Source organism: Anastrepha obliqua, chromosome 6 (assembly GCF_027943255.1).
Source record: "Anastrepha obliqua isolate idAnaObli1 chromosome 6, idAnaObli1_1.0, whole genome shotgun sequence".
NCBI classification, from domain to species: domain Eukaryota; kingdom Metazoa; phylum Arthropoda; class Insecta; order Diptera; family Tephritidae; genus Anastrepha; species Anastrepha obliqua.
In genome coordinates this window covers 55,562,094-55,577,812 of record NC_072897.1, presented here as the reverse complement: position 1 = coordinate 55,577,812, position 15,719 = coordinate 55,562,094, and the positions used below count along the sequence as shown (strand labels likewise).

Here is a 15,719-nt window from a genome sequence, read left to right as displayed (position 1 = left end):
GGAAGCAATTTCGGACGGTTGTGCCTTCCACTTTATCCCAAGATGCTTTGATGAAATACACAGCTTCTAGTACATTAATCGATTTTGAAAGCTCTGAGGCTGAACTTGTCAAGGCTGGCATTGGCTGAGGCTGAATAGTCAATTTTAGATAGCAAGTGTTTTAAAACTAAGCTTCTATACAAAGTTTTAAAATTTTGGATTATATCTTGATCAAGGGGTTGCCTAACTGCCGTTGTATTTGGCGGCAAGAAAATAAGTTTTATGTTGGTTAAGTTTAATTCCTTTGGGTGAGAAGCCACGTTATCTAAAAACAAGATAATTTTTCGATTCTGGGCTTTCATTCTTCGATTGAACTGCTGCAGCCATTCACTCATTACACATCGAGTCATCCATGCTTTTTAATTAGAATTCCAATCCTTTGGCAGTTTTGTGATTGGAACATGTTTAAAAGATCGAGGACGGGCTGCTTTACCTATATCCAAAAGCAGCTCCTTATCTCTAGCCATGTTAGCACAGAACAAAATTGTGAGTCTTTCCTTTGATAGTGTACCGCCCACGCATTTTTCGGATTTAAGAGCGAGGGTTTTGTCAGGTAAGGCACGAAAAAAAGCCCACTTTCGTCTGTGTTGTAAATGTCTTGAGGCTTGCAACCGGTCAACAGAGATGGCAGTTTTGTCCTAAACTGTTCGACACCGTCCTGGTTTACATCTGCAGCTTCACCAGATACGCATTTGAAAGCAACATTATTCCTTATTCGCCATTTGTTTAACCATCCATCTGAAGCATTAAAATTAGGTACGCCCAGTTTGCCAGCAATTTCCATTGCCTTTGCTTTCAAAATGGGACCAAAAATCGGAATGTTTTGACTTCTAGCCTTAGCGAACCAATTTAAACACATCTTGTCTATTTCAGAGCCGCCTTCTTTAAGAAAGCTTCGCTTTTGATGAACATTAACTCCAGACTCCCATTTAGAACGAATTTTTTCTTTATTTTTATTGATTTCAGCAGCTTGTGTTTTGCCAATAGTGAACCTTTCAAAGCAAAAGAAACGTGTACCTACCATTAAATTTTTGGGCTCACTATACTTTACCTTTTTGCAATTCCACGTACTGATAATTTATCTTTTTCGAAAACATTAATAATTTCCACTTTTTCTTTAATAGAAAGTACGTTCTTTTTCGGCGCCATATTATTACGAACTTTGAACGCAACCATTCGCATGCAAATGACTTAACAAACTGAATGGAAAACTACTGTTAATTTAAAACACAGGGCTTGAATGTGTGCATACATGTTAAAAGGGGAATCACCTATTTCATTTTTATAATGAACAACAAAGCTTGCTTGTGATATTTTTGAATTTTGTCCGTTTATGAGAAATTTTTTTATGAAAATGGTTTGAAATACTTTGTCCGCGTCCGGTTATTAGAGTGTCCGTTTATTAGGATGATATTTGCATGAAAAAATGAATGAAAAACCTGTGTGCCCAAAATTTGTCCGGTTATTGGAGCTGTCCGGTTATAAGGACTGTCCGTAATGGGGAATTTCACTGTAATGTGTTGTTTCTTTCGGTTGTATTTTAGTTTCGTTTCGGCTAAGAACTTTTATTTCAAATTTAGTATTTGACAGGGAATTTAAAGCCTTTGTTAGAGTATTCATTTTCTACATTTTGTACATATATTGGTGGCGGTTTTTGTGCACGCTGCGTACCTGGAGCTTTTTCTACTGGGTTGCTTTCTAGCTCATTGATATTTGGTTCGTTATCTACATCCAAGAGATTGAACCTATTTGATGAAGCTGGATTGCCTAACCTATACTCTTGTAGAGTTGTTTGTGTAGAGCTTTGCATTTTATTCTTTTGTTTTTTGTTCTTACTTGAGAGTTCGAATTTGTTTGGCGATTGCTTATCGCGGTTTCTCTTTAACTCTGATTGCAAAAAGTCTTTTTTCTCATTTTGAATTTGCATTCTTGTATTGTGCGTTGCTGGTGATGACGATGCGATCAATGTAGTTGGTGCGCTACATTCAGCACTACGTGTTGCGGTTTGAATGAGAGTTTAATGTGTAGGGATCGGTTTAGCAGAAGTGGATGAAGTTTTTGTTGTTGTTGAGCCTACAGCTGTTGCTGATGTGGTGACAATGGAGCAGTGAGTACCTGTTGCTGTCGTGCATGATGTTACTGCTGTTTCTTGCGGATAGTATAGTAGTCTTTATTGCTGGACTCTCCAATTCTGACGGCACTGCTGGTGTTGAGCAACGTCATCTTGCAAAGCCAAATTAGTTTTGTGGGGATACCAAATTCAGACATCGCGGCATACAAGTAACTCCTTTCCGTACTGTCGAATGCAGCTTTGTAATCGACGAAAAGATGGTGTGTGTCGATTCTCCTCTCGTGGGTCTTTTCAAAGATTTGGCGTATTGTAAATATTTAGTCGATGGTAGACTTTCCAGGTCTAAAGCCACACTGATAAGGTCCAATCAGTTGGTTGACGGTGGGCTTCAGCCTTTCACACAATACGCTCCCTAGAACCTTATAGGCGATATTTAGAAGACAAGTCCCGGGATAATTGGCACAGATTGCAGGATCACCCTTCTTTTGGATTGGTCAGAGTACACTTAAATTCCAATCGGCAGGCATACTTTCATCCGGCCATATTTTGCATAGAAGCTGACGTATGCACCTTACCAGCTCCTCGCCGCCATGTTTGAATAGCTCAGCCGTCAGTCCGGCGTCCGGCGCCTGCGGCTTTGTTGTTCTTTAGTCGCGTTATTTTCATTATTATTTTCACCTCGTCATGGTCGGGTAGCGGAACGACAATTCCGTCGCCGACGATTGGGGTATCGGGATCTTCACATTCTCTGTGACATGCGCAGTTGTCACTGTTTAACAGGTTCGAGAAGTGTTTCCTCCATAATTTAAGCATGATCTGGACATCAGTCACCAGATCGCCGTCTTTGTTCTTACAAGAAAACGCCCCGGTCTTAAAACCTTCTGTAACCCGCCGAACTTTCTGGTAGAACTTTCGGGCGTTGTTCCTATTGGCCAGCATCTCATGCTCCCCGCACTCACGTATTTCGGCCTCTCGTTTCTTCTTTCGGGTCATACGTCTCTCTTCCTTTTTTAGCTCTCTGTAGCGGTCCCACATGGCTCGCGTTGCGCCCGATCGCAGCGTGGCTCTATAGGCGGCATCCTTTCTCTCTGCGGCAGCATGACATTCCTCCATGCGGGAGCAATAAGAATACAAAGTTTTCCTCTTTCGCTCAATTATTAAAAAGCAATAAGCGGCAGAAATAAACCAATTCTAGCGATGCAATTACGATTTCTGTTGCTCCTACAAATTCTAAACTTCCACTTGTAATCTCTAACTCACGTCCTCAAACCTTTGTTGCTCTACAGTTCACTTTCAACAACATTCATAACAAAAAGGGAAATAAACTCCTGCTCATCACTAACTAACAGGCCTCTCTCAATGGGTCCGTTGAGGCAACGAATTTGACTGAAGGCGTTGTGATAGGCCTATAACACATTACCAGACTTCATCAGTGAACTCCAATCACAATCTCACCACACTCAAAACTCAACTCTCAGCAATACACAAACCAACTCAATAGCATGTATTTATAGTGCATAGCATGCATAGTGGGTGTAGACCTGTTCGTGTGTGTAGACGTGATTTTTACTGCCCTCCGCGTTTTTAAGTTTTCTCACTCTACGATGGACATTTAATTTACCAATTTTTGTATTTTAACATGCTCGAGATAGTGACTCTTTTATTCGATAATTATTCAAAATACGTTACACTTGCATTTATATATAAAATGCCTTGTGTGTGCGGATTAAAGGTTGAACGCAACCGAGCTAAAGTACAGTGCGGAAAATGTAACGCATTTTTTTATTTGGATTGTGTTGATGTTTGCCAGCTGATTTAGTATTCCTTCTCAGCTCGGACAATAAGTTTTTTTGTAAAACCTGTGCGGCCGCTCGCCGAAAGGCTATCCGCTCTCCTACTCCTTCCGTTAATGGAGAAACATCAAAAATCATAATATCGCTAAAATTAATAATTGCAGTATTCCACCGGTACAACTAATGCCTAATGAGCCTCAACTGCTAAGTGATAAAGAAATTGAAAATATTTCACCAATTTCCCTACAAACCGTTCTTAATGAGATTGCTGCTCTTGAAGCTGAGTATCGAAAAAACTGAAGCACTGCACTCAGAATTGAGAGCCATGCATAATAATAGCATCGAAGGTGTCACCTCTACTCTTGCCTTGCTTACTACCGAGGTTAACGAACTCCGTGGTTATATACATGCATGCAATTGTCATGTTAAGAAAGCTTCAAAATAACTCTCCTACACCTGCTGTAAATGCGAATGCTATCTCGCCCTCTCACGCAACTAGTGTTTTAAATGACACTAATGCTGCAAACAGTCACCGACGTAAACGTAGTCCCCTGTCAGCTGTTTCGATCAAACTAATGAGTGCCCCACGTAAATTAAATATTACTTCCCTTCCAAAATTAATTACATCCCTTCTGAGGATTGCTCTTTCTCCACACAGTGTTGCCAAACAGTACATTTCGAAATCATTTACAAAATAAACTTAGAAAAATTTTAATTTTTGTTAAAATAATTTAAAAATACTGTTGAATAATGTTAATTATAGATAAATGAACTATATGAATTTGTTGGTTTTTGGCTTTGGCTTATTAAACAATGAAAAATTGTAACTGATAACGCGGATGTGTGAAAAAGTGTGTAAGCAAAAGTATCAATGGCAGCATTGTGTAGATACAACCAAACACATACGTACACAAACCGATGTATTGTGTAAATATGTAACTACGGGATGAGTTTTGCTCAATTTTGTGCTCTCTAGGGGCTACGGTAAGGAACTACGATACGTAGGGGACTGTTTTCAGCATTAGTGTATTGACGCCGACTTATGCACCCACTGCTACGCTCAGTTATGCTGCTGCTGCCGCTGCTAATATCAACATATCAACTCCACCTACTCTCTCTGCTTCCTTAACTAATGCTGATGGTGCTGCTGCTCACATTAACATGTCGACTGCGGGAGCCAAACAAAGTACATAGCGAACAAATGCATACTCAAACTTCGTGGACAACTATTCAAGAGCGAAGGCGTAAAAATAATAAAAGATCTCGGGATGTAGTTATTGGTCTTAATTCAAGTACTGAGCTGGATGTAATAGCTACGAATAAGTGCTCACATCTTGCGTCCTTTAAATTTTATGTAACTGAGGATAATATAATTTCTTATGTTGCTAAAAATTGAAATATCGATAAAAATCTAGTTCTATGTTGTATGCTGACAAAAAGGATTCTGATATCCATAGTAAAAAAAAAATTAATTTTAAGCTTGGAATTCCGCCATCATTGTTTGACGAAATTCTAAAACCGTCTGTTTGGCCTGCCGACGTCAAGGTACGCCCTTTCAATTTTTTTCATAAGGTTCTGGATTGAAATTTCATTCACAAATAAAATTTGATAAATGCGGTTAACCTCTTTTTATATACGTACATCAACGTTGTCAAGGCGTGGTTTCTTCGAAAAGTAATGACGGATGTCCATTTTTGCTATTTCACTCAAATGTTTGCTATTTCACTGGGTTTCGACGTCCAAAAAGCATCATGTCACTTTAATGCTTAACGTTGAGTTTTACGAGCTTGCGAGTAGTAAACAAGACGAGACAATAGCTTTCAATTTCTCCTCTTGTGACTTTTCTACGTTAAACAGCATTTTACATGACATCAATTGGGAAGATTGGCTTTCTGGGTTAGATATTGTTCAGTGCTATTCTACCTTCAACCCTTTCGGTACGGAACTTTATGCGCAGTAGTAGATTTCGCTTAATGCAAAAAAGGAGTTGCTTGGGCACCAAATAAAATTTCTTTGGTGTCGAAAGGGACGTGGGATAAGAGGCTGATTGGGGGGGTGGTGGTTAACCATTGTACCATCCGGGATGTTATGTGGTACATATGTGTACCAACTACAAAACATACTAGACCATATTTTTTCTTACAAAAATAGAACGAAATAATTCATTTTTTTGCATGTAAATAATATACAAAATTAGCAATTTTATAAAGAATCAAACAATTAGTAATCAAATACATAGATGGTAATTCAAAGCAATGTAATAATTTTAAATAAAATTATGTATGAAATGATGCAAAGCAAAACTTGTCAAGGGAACTTGGCACTCCTTACATATTGCTTTTGTACGTGTTTGTTTTTTTATTTGCTGCAACTAATACAACGCCGTCGAGTATCGCCTTCAATAGGTAGATGTTTCTGTCCTGTAACCCGACGTACTGGTCCTGGCCCTACCGACCTAGGAACAGATGTGACTTTGGAGCCTTCATCTATGAGTGTCTCTGCCAAGGTCACCAAAAACGATTTGAAAGGCATTTTTCCCCTTCTAAGTTCATTATAAATGATCCAAGCGCTTACGGCTGCCATCATAAGAAAGCGGTAAAAAACCTTCTTCCACCATTTATCCGACTTCCGATCATATTCGTAAAGTCCACTTATTTGATCGGCTAAATCGACACCTCCCATAATTTGACGATAAAATTGAATTGCGTTTGGACATGCCACTTGGATCTTTTCCTCAGTTTTTAAAGTTTTTGTAACAAACGCCATGGCTGGTTCGTGGCAATTTCTTATTACCGAAACCCCCTTCGTGTCCTGCCATTTTACGCATATAAGACCAGATGATGCACTTTTGAATTCTGCTTCTCCCCGCTCAAGTTTCTTACTTGTAAACTCGGGAACGGTTTTTCTGTTACGAATTGCAGTACCAACGGCTGGATAAGGTAAAGTATTTAACAGATTAAGTGATGTGAAAAAGCGATCGAAATACAAAGTAACATCATTTTCTGCGACTGAGCTGATGAGTTTAGTTACAAATCTTTCTCCAAGGGTTCCCGAGTGTTCTTCAAGGTCTTTTCCACAATAAATATTGAAATCGTACGTGTAACCTGTTACAGCGTCACACCTAAGCCACATTTGTATACCTCTTTTCACCGGTTTTAGGGGCATGTATTGCTTCAGTGAACTGCGGCTCTTGAATTTTGTCATCGATTCGTCTATACTTTGGAAGCTGCTGTCGTGTCTACACTTTTGGAAAGTTTTTTTAGACATTCTACCAAATCGTCTAGGTAATAAGTCTTACTAGAGTCTAATGGTTTTTCCGGGCATGTGAAATACATCTTAGATGTGATAAATAGGAATCGATCCCTAGCAATTGCTTCTTGAATAGATTTATTACCCAGAGATTTATGAAGGGACCAATAATCTTTCACGCAAGGAAGTCGATTATAATGCATGTATAATGAACATGCATTCAACAATTACTTTTATTTCGCCAGCATTAGTTCTAGTCAGTTTTGGTTTTTTCTTGCTGATTGTTCACTTTCTAGTATCTGTATACGCTCAATCGTGCAGTGAGCTATGTATAGATAAAGGGATTTCGGTATAAGTTTTTGAAAAGTGTTACCAATACTTGCTGTGCGAGGTATATCTGATGAAATTTTGCAATACGGGAAGTGCTTGCAGTTCGCTTAGGACCAAAATCTTCCGGAGACTTCCAGTCAAAATTTTCATCGTGTGGTTGGTATCGAATGTGTTTGTATCGAATTCATTTATATCCCCTATATCCTCGTTTATGATGTCATTATCTAAGCCTTCCGCACTGGAAGAGCTTGACTTATAGTTTTCGCTTGGAACAAGGTTATCAGAGCTTCCGGATGAAAAGTCTTCCAAATCGCTGCAACTTTCATCTTTCTCCTCCAACAACTTACGTATGTCGTCCTGGTTCATGTTACTGACTAAATTCTGTGTGGAATCTATTGAAAAATAAGTTGCATTCACCGGACTACTGGTACTAATATGTACCAATTAAGAAGACTACTGGTACACATACGTACCACCTGTAGAATTTGCACTAAAATAACACTTTTATTTACATTTCTTACCGGATTTACTTCAAATATGTGGTATAATCCTTAGTTCTCTAAAATATGTTGTTATCTGCCAATAAATCTCTATGAATGCACAAATATCTTTCACAAAACGTCCACGCGCTGCACTTTTCAAATACTCTCAATAGAAATAACATGAATCTGAGCATAACGGGAATGTAAAACTGTACTCTAAAGGCACGTGCGGATTGCGAAAAGCTCAACAGATGCACAGTGGCGTTGGCGGACAAAATTCAAAAACTCATTTAATTAAGCTGAAAATATATATTTAGGGGTTTTAAGGATCAGTGATGACGAATCTGACCTTAGTTTTAGAAAATTTTAAATTCATTGAATACTATATTATAAATACATTTTTACTCCCGTAATTCGCAGATGAGTTCATTTTTACATTTTTCACGACCCCAGAGAGTACCACGTGGAGGTTTACGGTAAGGTTATTCTCTCCTCATTTTTTTTTTTTTTTGTTTTTAGATTTTTTTTATTTAAAAATTTTTTTTTTCAATTTTAATTTTTAATTTTTTTTTATTTTTAATTTAAAAAATTTTTTTTTGTTTTAGTTTTTAAATTTTTTTGGATATTTAGTTGTTTTTTTGTTTTTCATTTTTAATTTTTTTTATGATTCAAAATCCTCCGTTTCTGATGAGCTGTTTTCTGAGGCTGGATCATTTTTCAAATTTAAAAGCGCAAGAACCTTTTTTGAAAATGGTTTTGGCTTGTTTTTCGGAACCTTAGTTTTTGATATTATAACTACATCTGATGAACAAAGCAAAGCATTTAATAAATCTGTCATTGTGTCAGTTCTCGACATTTTTCGTGTATTGTTTTGTCTAAAATTTTTCAAATCCTTATTGCGTGCTTCCTGAGCCTCTTTGGAGAGGCAGCAAAGCATGTTTAATAATTAAACTCCCATGAATTAATATTTTGTGCACGGAAGCCGGCATGTAATACCAATCATATAGTTGGACAAATAGTTTAGCAGAATCAAGGGCATATTTTTGAAATGCTTCAATATTAATCTTAAGACCAGACGATAATGTTTGTAAAATAGTGTCAAACCGCTTGATGAAATGAATATCAATTCCAGTAATTTCTGATGATACTTCAGGATCATTAAAAAACCGGCGAGCCGTGTTCCCATCATTTGTCGTTCCACTACCACCCGTTTAAGGAATATCCACCAATAACCCCAATAATCCCGACTTTTGAGTGCTGCTTGGACAGATGTCCTTTTATTTTTTAAACTATTTTTTTCTTCTAGACTTCTAGCCTGCCATTTTTTGAACTCTAATCGATATGATATGTGTAGTAAACATTCGAAAAATCTTATCCATGCATGTAAAGTGGGCAAGCCAAACTGAAATGTAGATGGATCGGTTTCCTTTAGAATTGATTCTTCGATTTTGTTCATCATTATTGGCGTTGACCCACATACATAGCATTTTTGAGATGATAATGTGTGGGTAAGAGCATTGTATACTTTGCCATCTACCATGGTGAGTAGCATTTTATGCTTGTCTTTGCTATGTCTTTTTCTGTCTTTTACACAAAATTGCATAAGCCATATGTAACGTTTTGCCTGTGGGTAAATGCACAAAAGCTACATTATTTTTAATTTGCGCAACTTTGCGCAACAGGTTTCAGTTTGAGATCATAGCTGAAATATGTAGCTACATCACACATGTTGATTTCAAGTGGACCGGTGTGGACCACTCGAAAAAATGATCTTTAAAAAAAAATTTTTCGAAAAATTTTGAAATTTCAAAAAAAAAATTGGATTTTGTACCACAACTTAAGAGAATTACTACTGTTTCCGTTAATAATTATATTCAATTATATATTTTTTTTCAATATTTGGTTAACAATCAAATGGTAATATTTATTTGCAGACATGAAAATGAATCTCTTGTATGAAGTACGATTTACATACAATTTCATGTTTAAAGTCAAAAAACTACAATGAAAAATATTTTAAATTAAGTAATATTTTCAGGAAATCTGCCTTGAATATTTAAGAAAACATCTGCATTATCAAATTTTTATTTCAAAAATGTTGAAAAATTTAATTTTGTCCGGCCGCCGGACCACTGTGAGATGGCACGGTACATTTCGAAACTCGATTGATTGTAAATTAAACATTTTAGGCACGTTTAAACTTTGGTACCAGCCGTACCGAAAGGGTTAAGGCGCAGTTGCTCTAAATTTTTATGAAATATGTATCACAATTTAAAAAACAATCTTTTAAATTTCCACGGTACACTTATCAACTTAAAAAACTTAAAAATAAGCTTCACAAGCAATTTTTAGAATCTAAGAACAGCCAGAAGATTCGCCACTCGACCCTCACTCCTGCTCTCAGAGAGAACTGCCCAACAAACCGGCATGCACGAGCAATGAAGCAACATTTCTCGTTCCCTACGTACCACCGCCGAAGAAGAAATCGGATTCCGGCGAACCCGAAAAAACAATTGGTACGACGAGGAATGTCATGCTGCCACAGAAAGAAAGGATGCCGCCTATAGAGCCACGCTGCGGATCGGGCGCAACGCGATCCATGTGGGATCACTACCGTGAGCTAAAAACGGAAGAGAGACGTATTATCCGACAGAAGAAACGAGAGGTCAAATAACATGAGTGCGAGGAGCTTGAGATGCTGGCCAATAGGAACAACGCCCGAAAATTCTATCAGAAAGTCCGGCGGCTTACAGAAGGTTTTAAGACCGGGGCGTTTTCCTGTAAGAACAAAGACGGCGAACTGGTGACTGACATCCAGAGCAATCTTAAATTATGGAGGGAACACTTCCCGAACCTGTTAAACAGTGATAGCTGTGCATGTCACAGAGAATGTGAAGATCCCAATACCCCAATCGTTGACGACGGAATTGACGTCCCGCTACCTGACCATGGCGAGGTGAGAATAGCAATAGTGCGGCTAAAGAACAACAAAGCCGCAGGCGCCGACGGCCGCCATATGCAAAATATTGTGTGGATGAAAGCGTGCCTGCCGATTGGAATTTAAGTGTGGTGTGCCCAATCCCTGCAATCTGTGGCAATTGCGGTGGGATTAGACTTCTAAATATAGCCTATAACTTCTAGCGAGCGTATTGTGTGAAAGGCTGAAGCCCACCGTCAACCAACTGATTGGACCTTATCAGTGTGGCTTTAGACCTGGAAAGTCTACCATCGACCAAATATTTACAATACACCAAATCTTGAAAAAGACCCACGAAAGGAGAATCGACACACACCATTTTTTCGTCGATTTCAAAGCTGCATTCGCCAGTACGAAAAGGAGTTATCTGTATGCCGCGATGTCTGAATTTGGTATCCCCACAAAACTAATACGGCTATGCAAGATGACGTTGCTCAACACCAGCAGCGCCTTTAACGTGATGTTGGAGAGCATCGTACGAGCGCAGAACTTAATCGCTCAGGCACAATATTTTATAAGAGCGTACAATTGTTGGCGTATGCCGATGATATTGGCATCATCGGCCTTAACAACCGTGTTGTTAGTTCTGCCTTCTCCAAACTGGATAAGGAGTCCAAGCGAATGGGTTTGGTGGTGAACGAGGACAAAACGAAGTACCTCCTGTCTTCAAACAAACAGTCGGCGCATTCGCGCATCGGCACCCACGTCACTGTAGACAGTTATAATTTCGAGATTGCAAAAGACTTCGTTTATTTAGGAACCATCATTAACACCGATAACAATGTCAGCCTTGGAATCCAACGTAGAATCTCTCTTGCCAACAAGTGCTTCTTTGGACTAAGTAGGCAAATGAGTAGTGAAGCCCTCTCTCGACGAACAAAACTAACACTCTACAAGGTTCTCATCATGCCCGTCCTAACGTATGGCGCAGAAGCTTGGACGATGACAACATCTGCGTAAGATTTTTGGACCTTTGCACGTTGGCAACGGCGAATATCGCAGACGATGGAACGATGAGCTGTATGAGCTTTACGACGACATAGACATAGCGCAGCGAATAAAGATTCAGCGGCTACTTTGGCTGGGTCATAAGTAAAAAACCTGTTTCGCACTTTTGGTTTCTTGCAAAATAAAAAATTTTCAACTACTTTTTTGCAATTGTTTCTGCATAAAGTCGCTCGTGTTAGTAATTACAATTATTGTGAACCCAGAACCATTCAAATCGGCTAACACGAGCGACTTTATGCAGAAACAATTGCAAAAAAGTAGTTGAAAATTTTTTAGTTTGCAAAAAACAAAAAGTGCGAAACAGGTTTTTGCTCAAAAATTCATTACTCAAAAACAACTCATTTTAGTTACTGGGCATTCAGGTAAATTGAAGTTTGAAGTGTCCTCTTGATTTGGAAAAAGTTATAAAAAAAAAACTACACTTTTTGAAATATTGAATTTCGAAAAAATTTCAATTTTTTTTCTTTTTTGCAAAATAAAAAAATTTCAACTACTTTTTTGCAATTATTTCTACATGAAGTCGCTCGTGTAAGTAATGACAATCATTTTGAACCCAAAATTATTAAAATCGGTTTATTTTTGACTAAGTTATTAGCATTTAAAAAAAAAATCTTATATTATTAAAAAAAAATTGATTTTGAGCCGAAAAACAAAATTGCCGATAAAGCTTGAAAAAATTTTTTTTCGGGCGAACAAAAAAATACGGGTCTCATTATTTTGACCAGAGAGCAACATATTTGAGTTACATCGAAATCGAAGAACATGTCCCGAATAGCCCTTTTGAATTGAAATGGAAAGAATCTATATAAGAAAATTTTTTTTAATTACTCATAACTTAGTCAAAAATAAGCCGATTTGAATGGTTCTGGGTTCAAAATAATTGTAATTACTAACACGAGCGACTTTATGCAGAAACAATTGCAAAAAAGTAGTTGAAATTTTTTTATTTTGCAAAAAACAAAAAGTGCAAAACAGGTTTTTTACTCAAAAATTCATTACTCAATAACAACTCATTTTAGCTACTGGGCATTCAGCTTAATTGAAGTTTGAGGTGTCCTCTTGATTTGGAAAAAGATATAAAAAAAAAAATACACTTTTTGAAATATTGAATTTCGAAAAAATTTCAATTTTTTTCTTTTTTGCTAAATAAAAAATTTTCTACTATATTACTTTTTTGCAATTGTTTCTACATGAAGTCGCTCGTGTAAGTAATTACGATCATTTTGAACCCAAAATTATTAAAATCGGTTCATATTTGACTAAGTTATGGGCGTTTAAAAAAAATTTTTTCTTATACAATTAAAAAAAATCGAGTTTGAGCCGAACAACAAAATTGCCGATAACTCTTGAAAAATTTTTTTTCGGGCGAACAAAAAAATACTTATCTCATTATTTTGACCAGAGAGCAACATATTTAAGTTTCATCGAAATCGAAGAACATGACCCGAATAGCCCGGTTCAATTGAAATGGAAAGCATCTATAATAATTATTATTGTGTTGCTCGTCTTATTTTAGAATTTAGGGGTTGTTTGAGCGTGTGGTGATAAGTGTGTTACCATTATCTTGTTCAAAGAATCTTGGTGTTAACTTATTTCTACGATTTTCTTTCCTAAATATGCTATCATTGGTGGATAAGGGTGCTGCGGATTGCCTGGCTTCATTAAGTTTCTCCAGATTGTTTTTGGTATTTGTATGTAACATTTCCTTTTACCATAATGTTGAATTAGATTAGCCTTGATGTCATCCCAGATGGGTCCAGTGTCGGACATTTTTAAAGCGTCATTACCTCTACTCACGATTTTATTCCTGATGGCTCTTAGTAGAAGAGAGCTGTATGGTGTCTGGTCTATTCCATTAATCAATTTGATTACTTCTTCCATTAACGATGAAGTCTTGCAGTTGATTAGGGGTTCCGTCAAAGGTTGGTAGCTCTTTGATGAAAACAAGGATGTCAGTTGGATTTGAAGATGTTTGTATGTAGGCCATGTTGCTTATTGTAGGCGCCCCGTTTGAATTCGATATAGTAGTGGGAAGTGATACCGAGGCGTTGCTAGGGTTTTCGCTTATTTGTTTTGGAATTCGTCTGCCAGATGTTCTTGTTGTGGTGCTGCGGAATATAGATCTTCTTTATCTGATAATTGGAATAAATTAACTGAAATCGAATGAAATTTATGTTAACGTGATTTTTGTAACGTCAACGTTTGTTTGGAAACTGCATAACGATTGATTCCGTTCCATTTGGCAATGTACTTTTTTTTATGAGTTTGGTTCTGCTGTGGTAACGATTATCAACGGTTGATTCCGATACATTTGGCAATGCATATTATACACAGTTAAGTTTTATTTTCTACTGCACTTTACTTATGAAACAATAAGATAATGATACTTATGCCCGAATTCTGTAAGCAGTCTCAAGTCACTAATTGAGACTTTTCGTGGTGAAATTTGATTTTGAGACTAGTTGGTATTCAGTAAGCAATCTCACGTCATTAGTCTCAAAAAAAAGTCACTAATTAGTGATCTACTTCTGAGCAGCTCACAAAACGAAAAATATGGAAGAGGAATTAATTATTTTATATATATTGCAAAAAAAACGCGAAAATGAAGCGAAGTAATATAAAAATTTCTTAAGAACACGAATAATTGTGTATTTATTGACGTTTTAGAAACATGCGTAGACGGATTCTGGCAAGTTTACGCAGCAGGGAAGACCCATTCCTTCTGGAAGAAGACGTTTTCAGGAGGTTTTTAAGATTCCCGAAATCCTTCTGCTGGGAGCTTATTCAAGATCTCAAACCACTTGACAAGTTTGAGCGGAGTTCGAGAATTCCATTTGAACTTCGGGTGAGCTTGATATAGTAATAAAAATATATAGGTAGGCTTTACAACATATTACTTTCAGTTTGTTTCAGTACTATATTTTCTGGCAAATGGCTCCTACCAAAGCGTTATTGGAAACTGCCACTTCTCGGCAATGAGTCAACCAAGCGTGTCGAGATGTATTGAGCAAATTTGCAAGATGGTAGTGGAACACAAACACTTTGAAATTAGTTTTCCCAATGAGGCGGAGCATTACAACAGCATAAAGAGGGGGTAAGTTTTAAACATGGTACAAAATATGCATTTGCACCATTTCAACGGCTTAAAATTTGCAGCTTCCATAACAAATTCGGAATAAAAGGCGTCATAGGTGCTATTGACTGCACACATATTGCAATACTTTCCCCGCAATCTTTAATTGCTGGAGTAGTACCTCATGAGTATATGAATCGCAAGGGATACTACAGCATTAATGTTGAAGCCGTGAGTTTATAAAAAATAAATACTGGTTTATCAACATTTTGTAATGTTTATAACTAATAACCCCATTCCTTGCAACGACGAACTAATTTTTCAAAACGTCAATGCACGATTCCCGGGATCTTGTCATGACGCCGGTATATGGACAACTTCGCCGGTGAGAATCAAACTCATCAGGGAACACATTGTGGATTAGAGTAGTTATAAGTAGATCCATTCCTGAGCCGGCTGCGCCAGTTACCAACGAGAGCTGGATGGTGTGTGTGTGTGTGGGTTTTGCCACTGCACGCAAACCGTGTGCTGAATTCGAATGCAAAAACAGAAGTGATATTTTATTTCAGTATTTTAAGTTTCTTACATTTAAAGGTGCTTGTGTGTTTTTACAAAGAATCAAGGTATATGTGGTTGCGTGTTGTTGAGTTCCGTTCCAGGGAATTTTTGAGTTTCTTACATTTATATGTGTTTGTGT

The 15,719-nt window shown here is 37.5% G+C and overlaps 2 protein-coding genes across 2 annotated transcripts; one reads left to right on the top strand and one right to left on the bottom strand.

The window, feature by feature from the left end:
- Nucleotides 1-472: 472 nt before the first annotated feature.
- LOC129249863 (tigger transposable element-derived protein 4-like) lies at nucleotides 473-1,221 on the bottom strand. The gene is made up of 2 exons (XM_054889530.1): nucleotides 1,091-1,221; nucleotides 473-1,031 (listed from the first exon to the last, which is right to left on the bottom strand). Exons 1-2 carry the CDS (start codon nucleotides 1,219-1,221, stop codon nucleotides 473-475), a joined length of 690 nt encoding a protein of 229 aa, XP_054745505.1.
- Nucleotides 1,222-14,502: 13,281 nt separating this feature from the next.
- LOC129250551 (putative nuclease HARBI1) lies at nucleotides 14,503-15,446 on the top strand. The gene is made up of 5 exons (XM_054890172.1): nucleotides 14,503-14,561; nucleotides 14,617-14,794; nucleotides 14,853-15,043; nucleotides 15,106-15,255; nucleotides 15,323-15,446. The coding sequence occupies exons 1-5, from the start codon at nucleotides 14,503-14,505 to the stop codon at nucleotides 15,444-15,446; spliced, it is 702 nt and encodes a 233-aa protein (XP_054746147.1).
- Nucleotides 15,447-15,719: the final 273 nt, after the last annotated feature.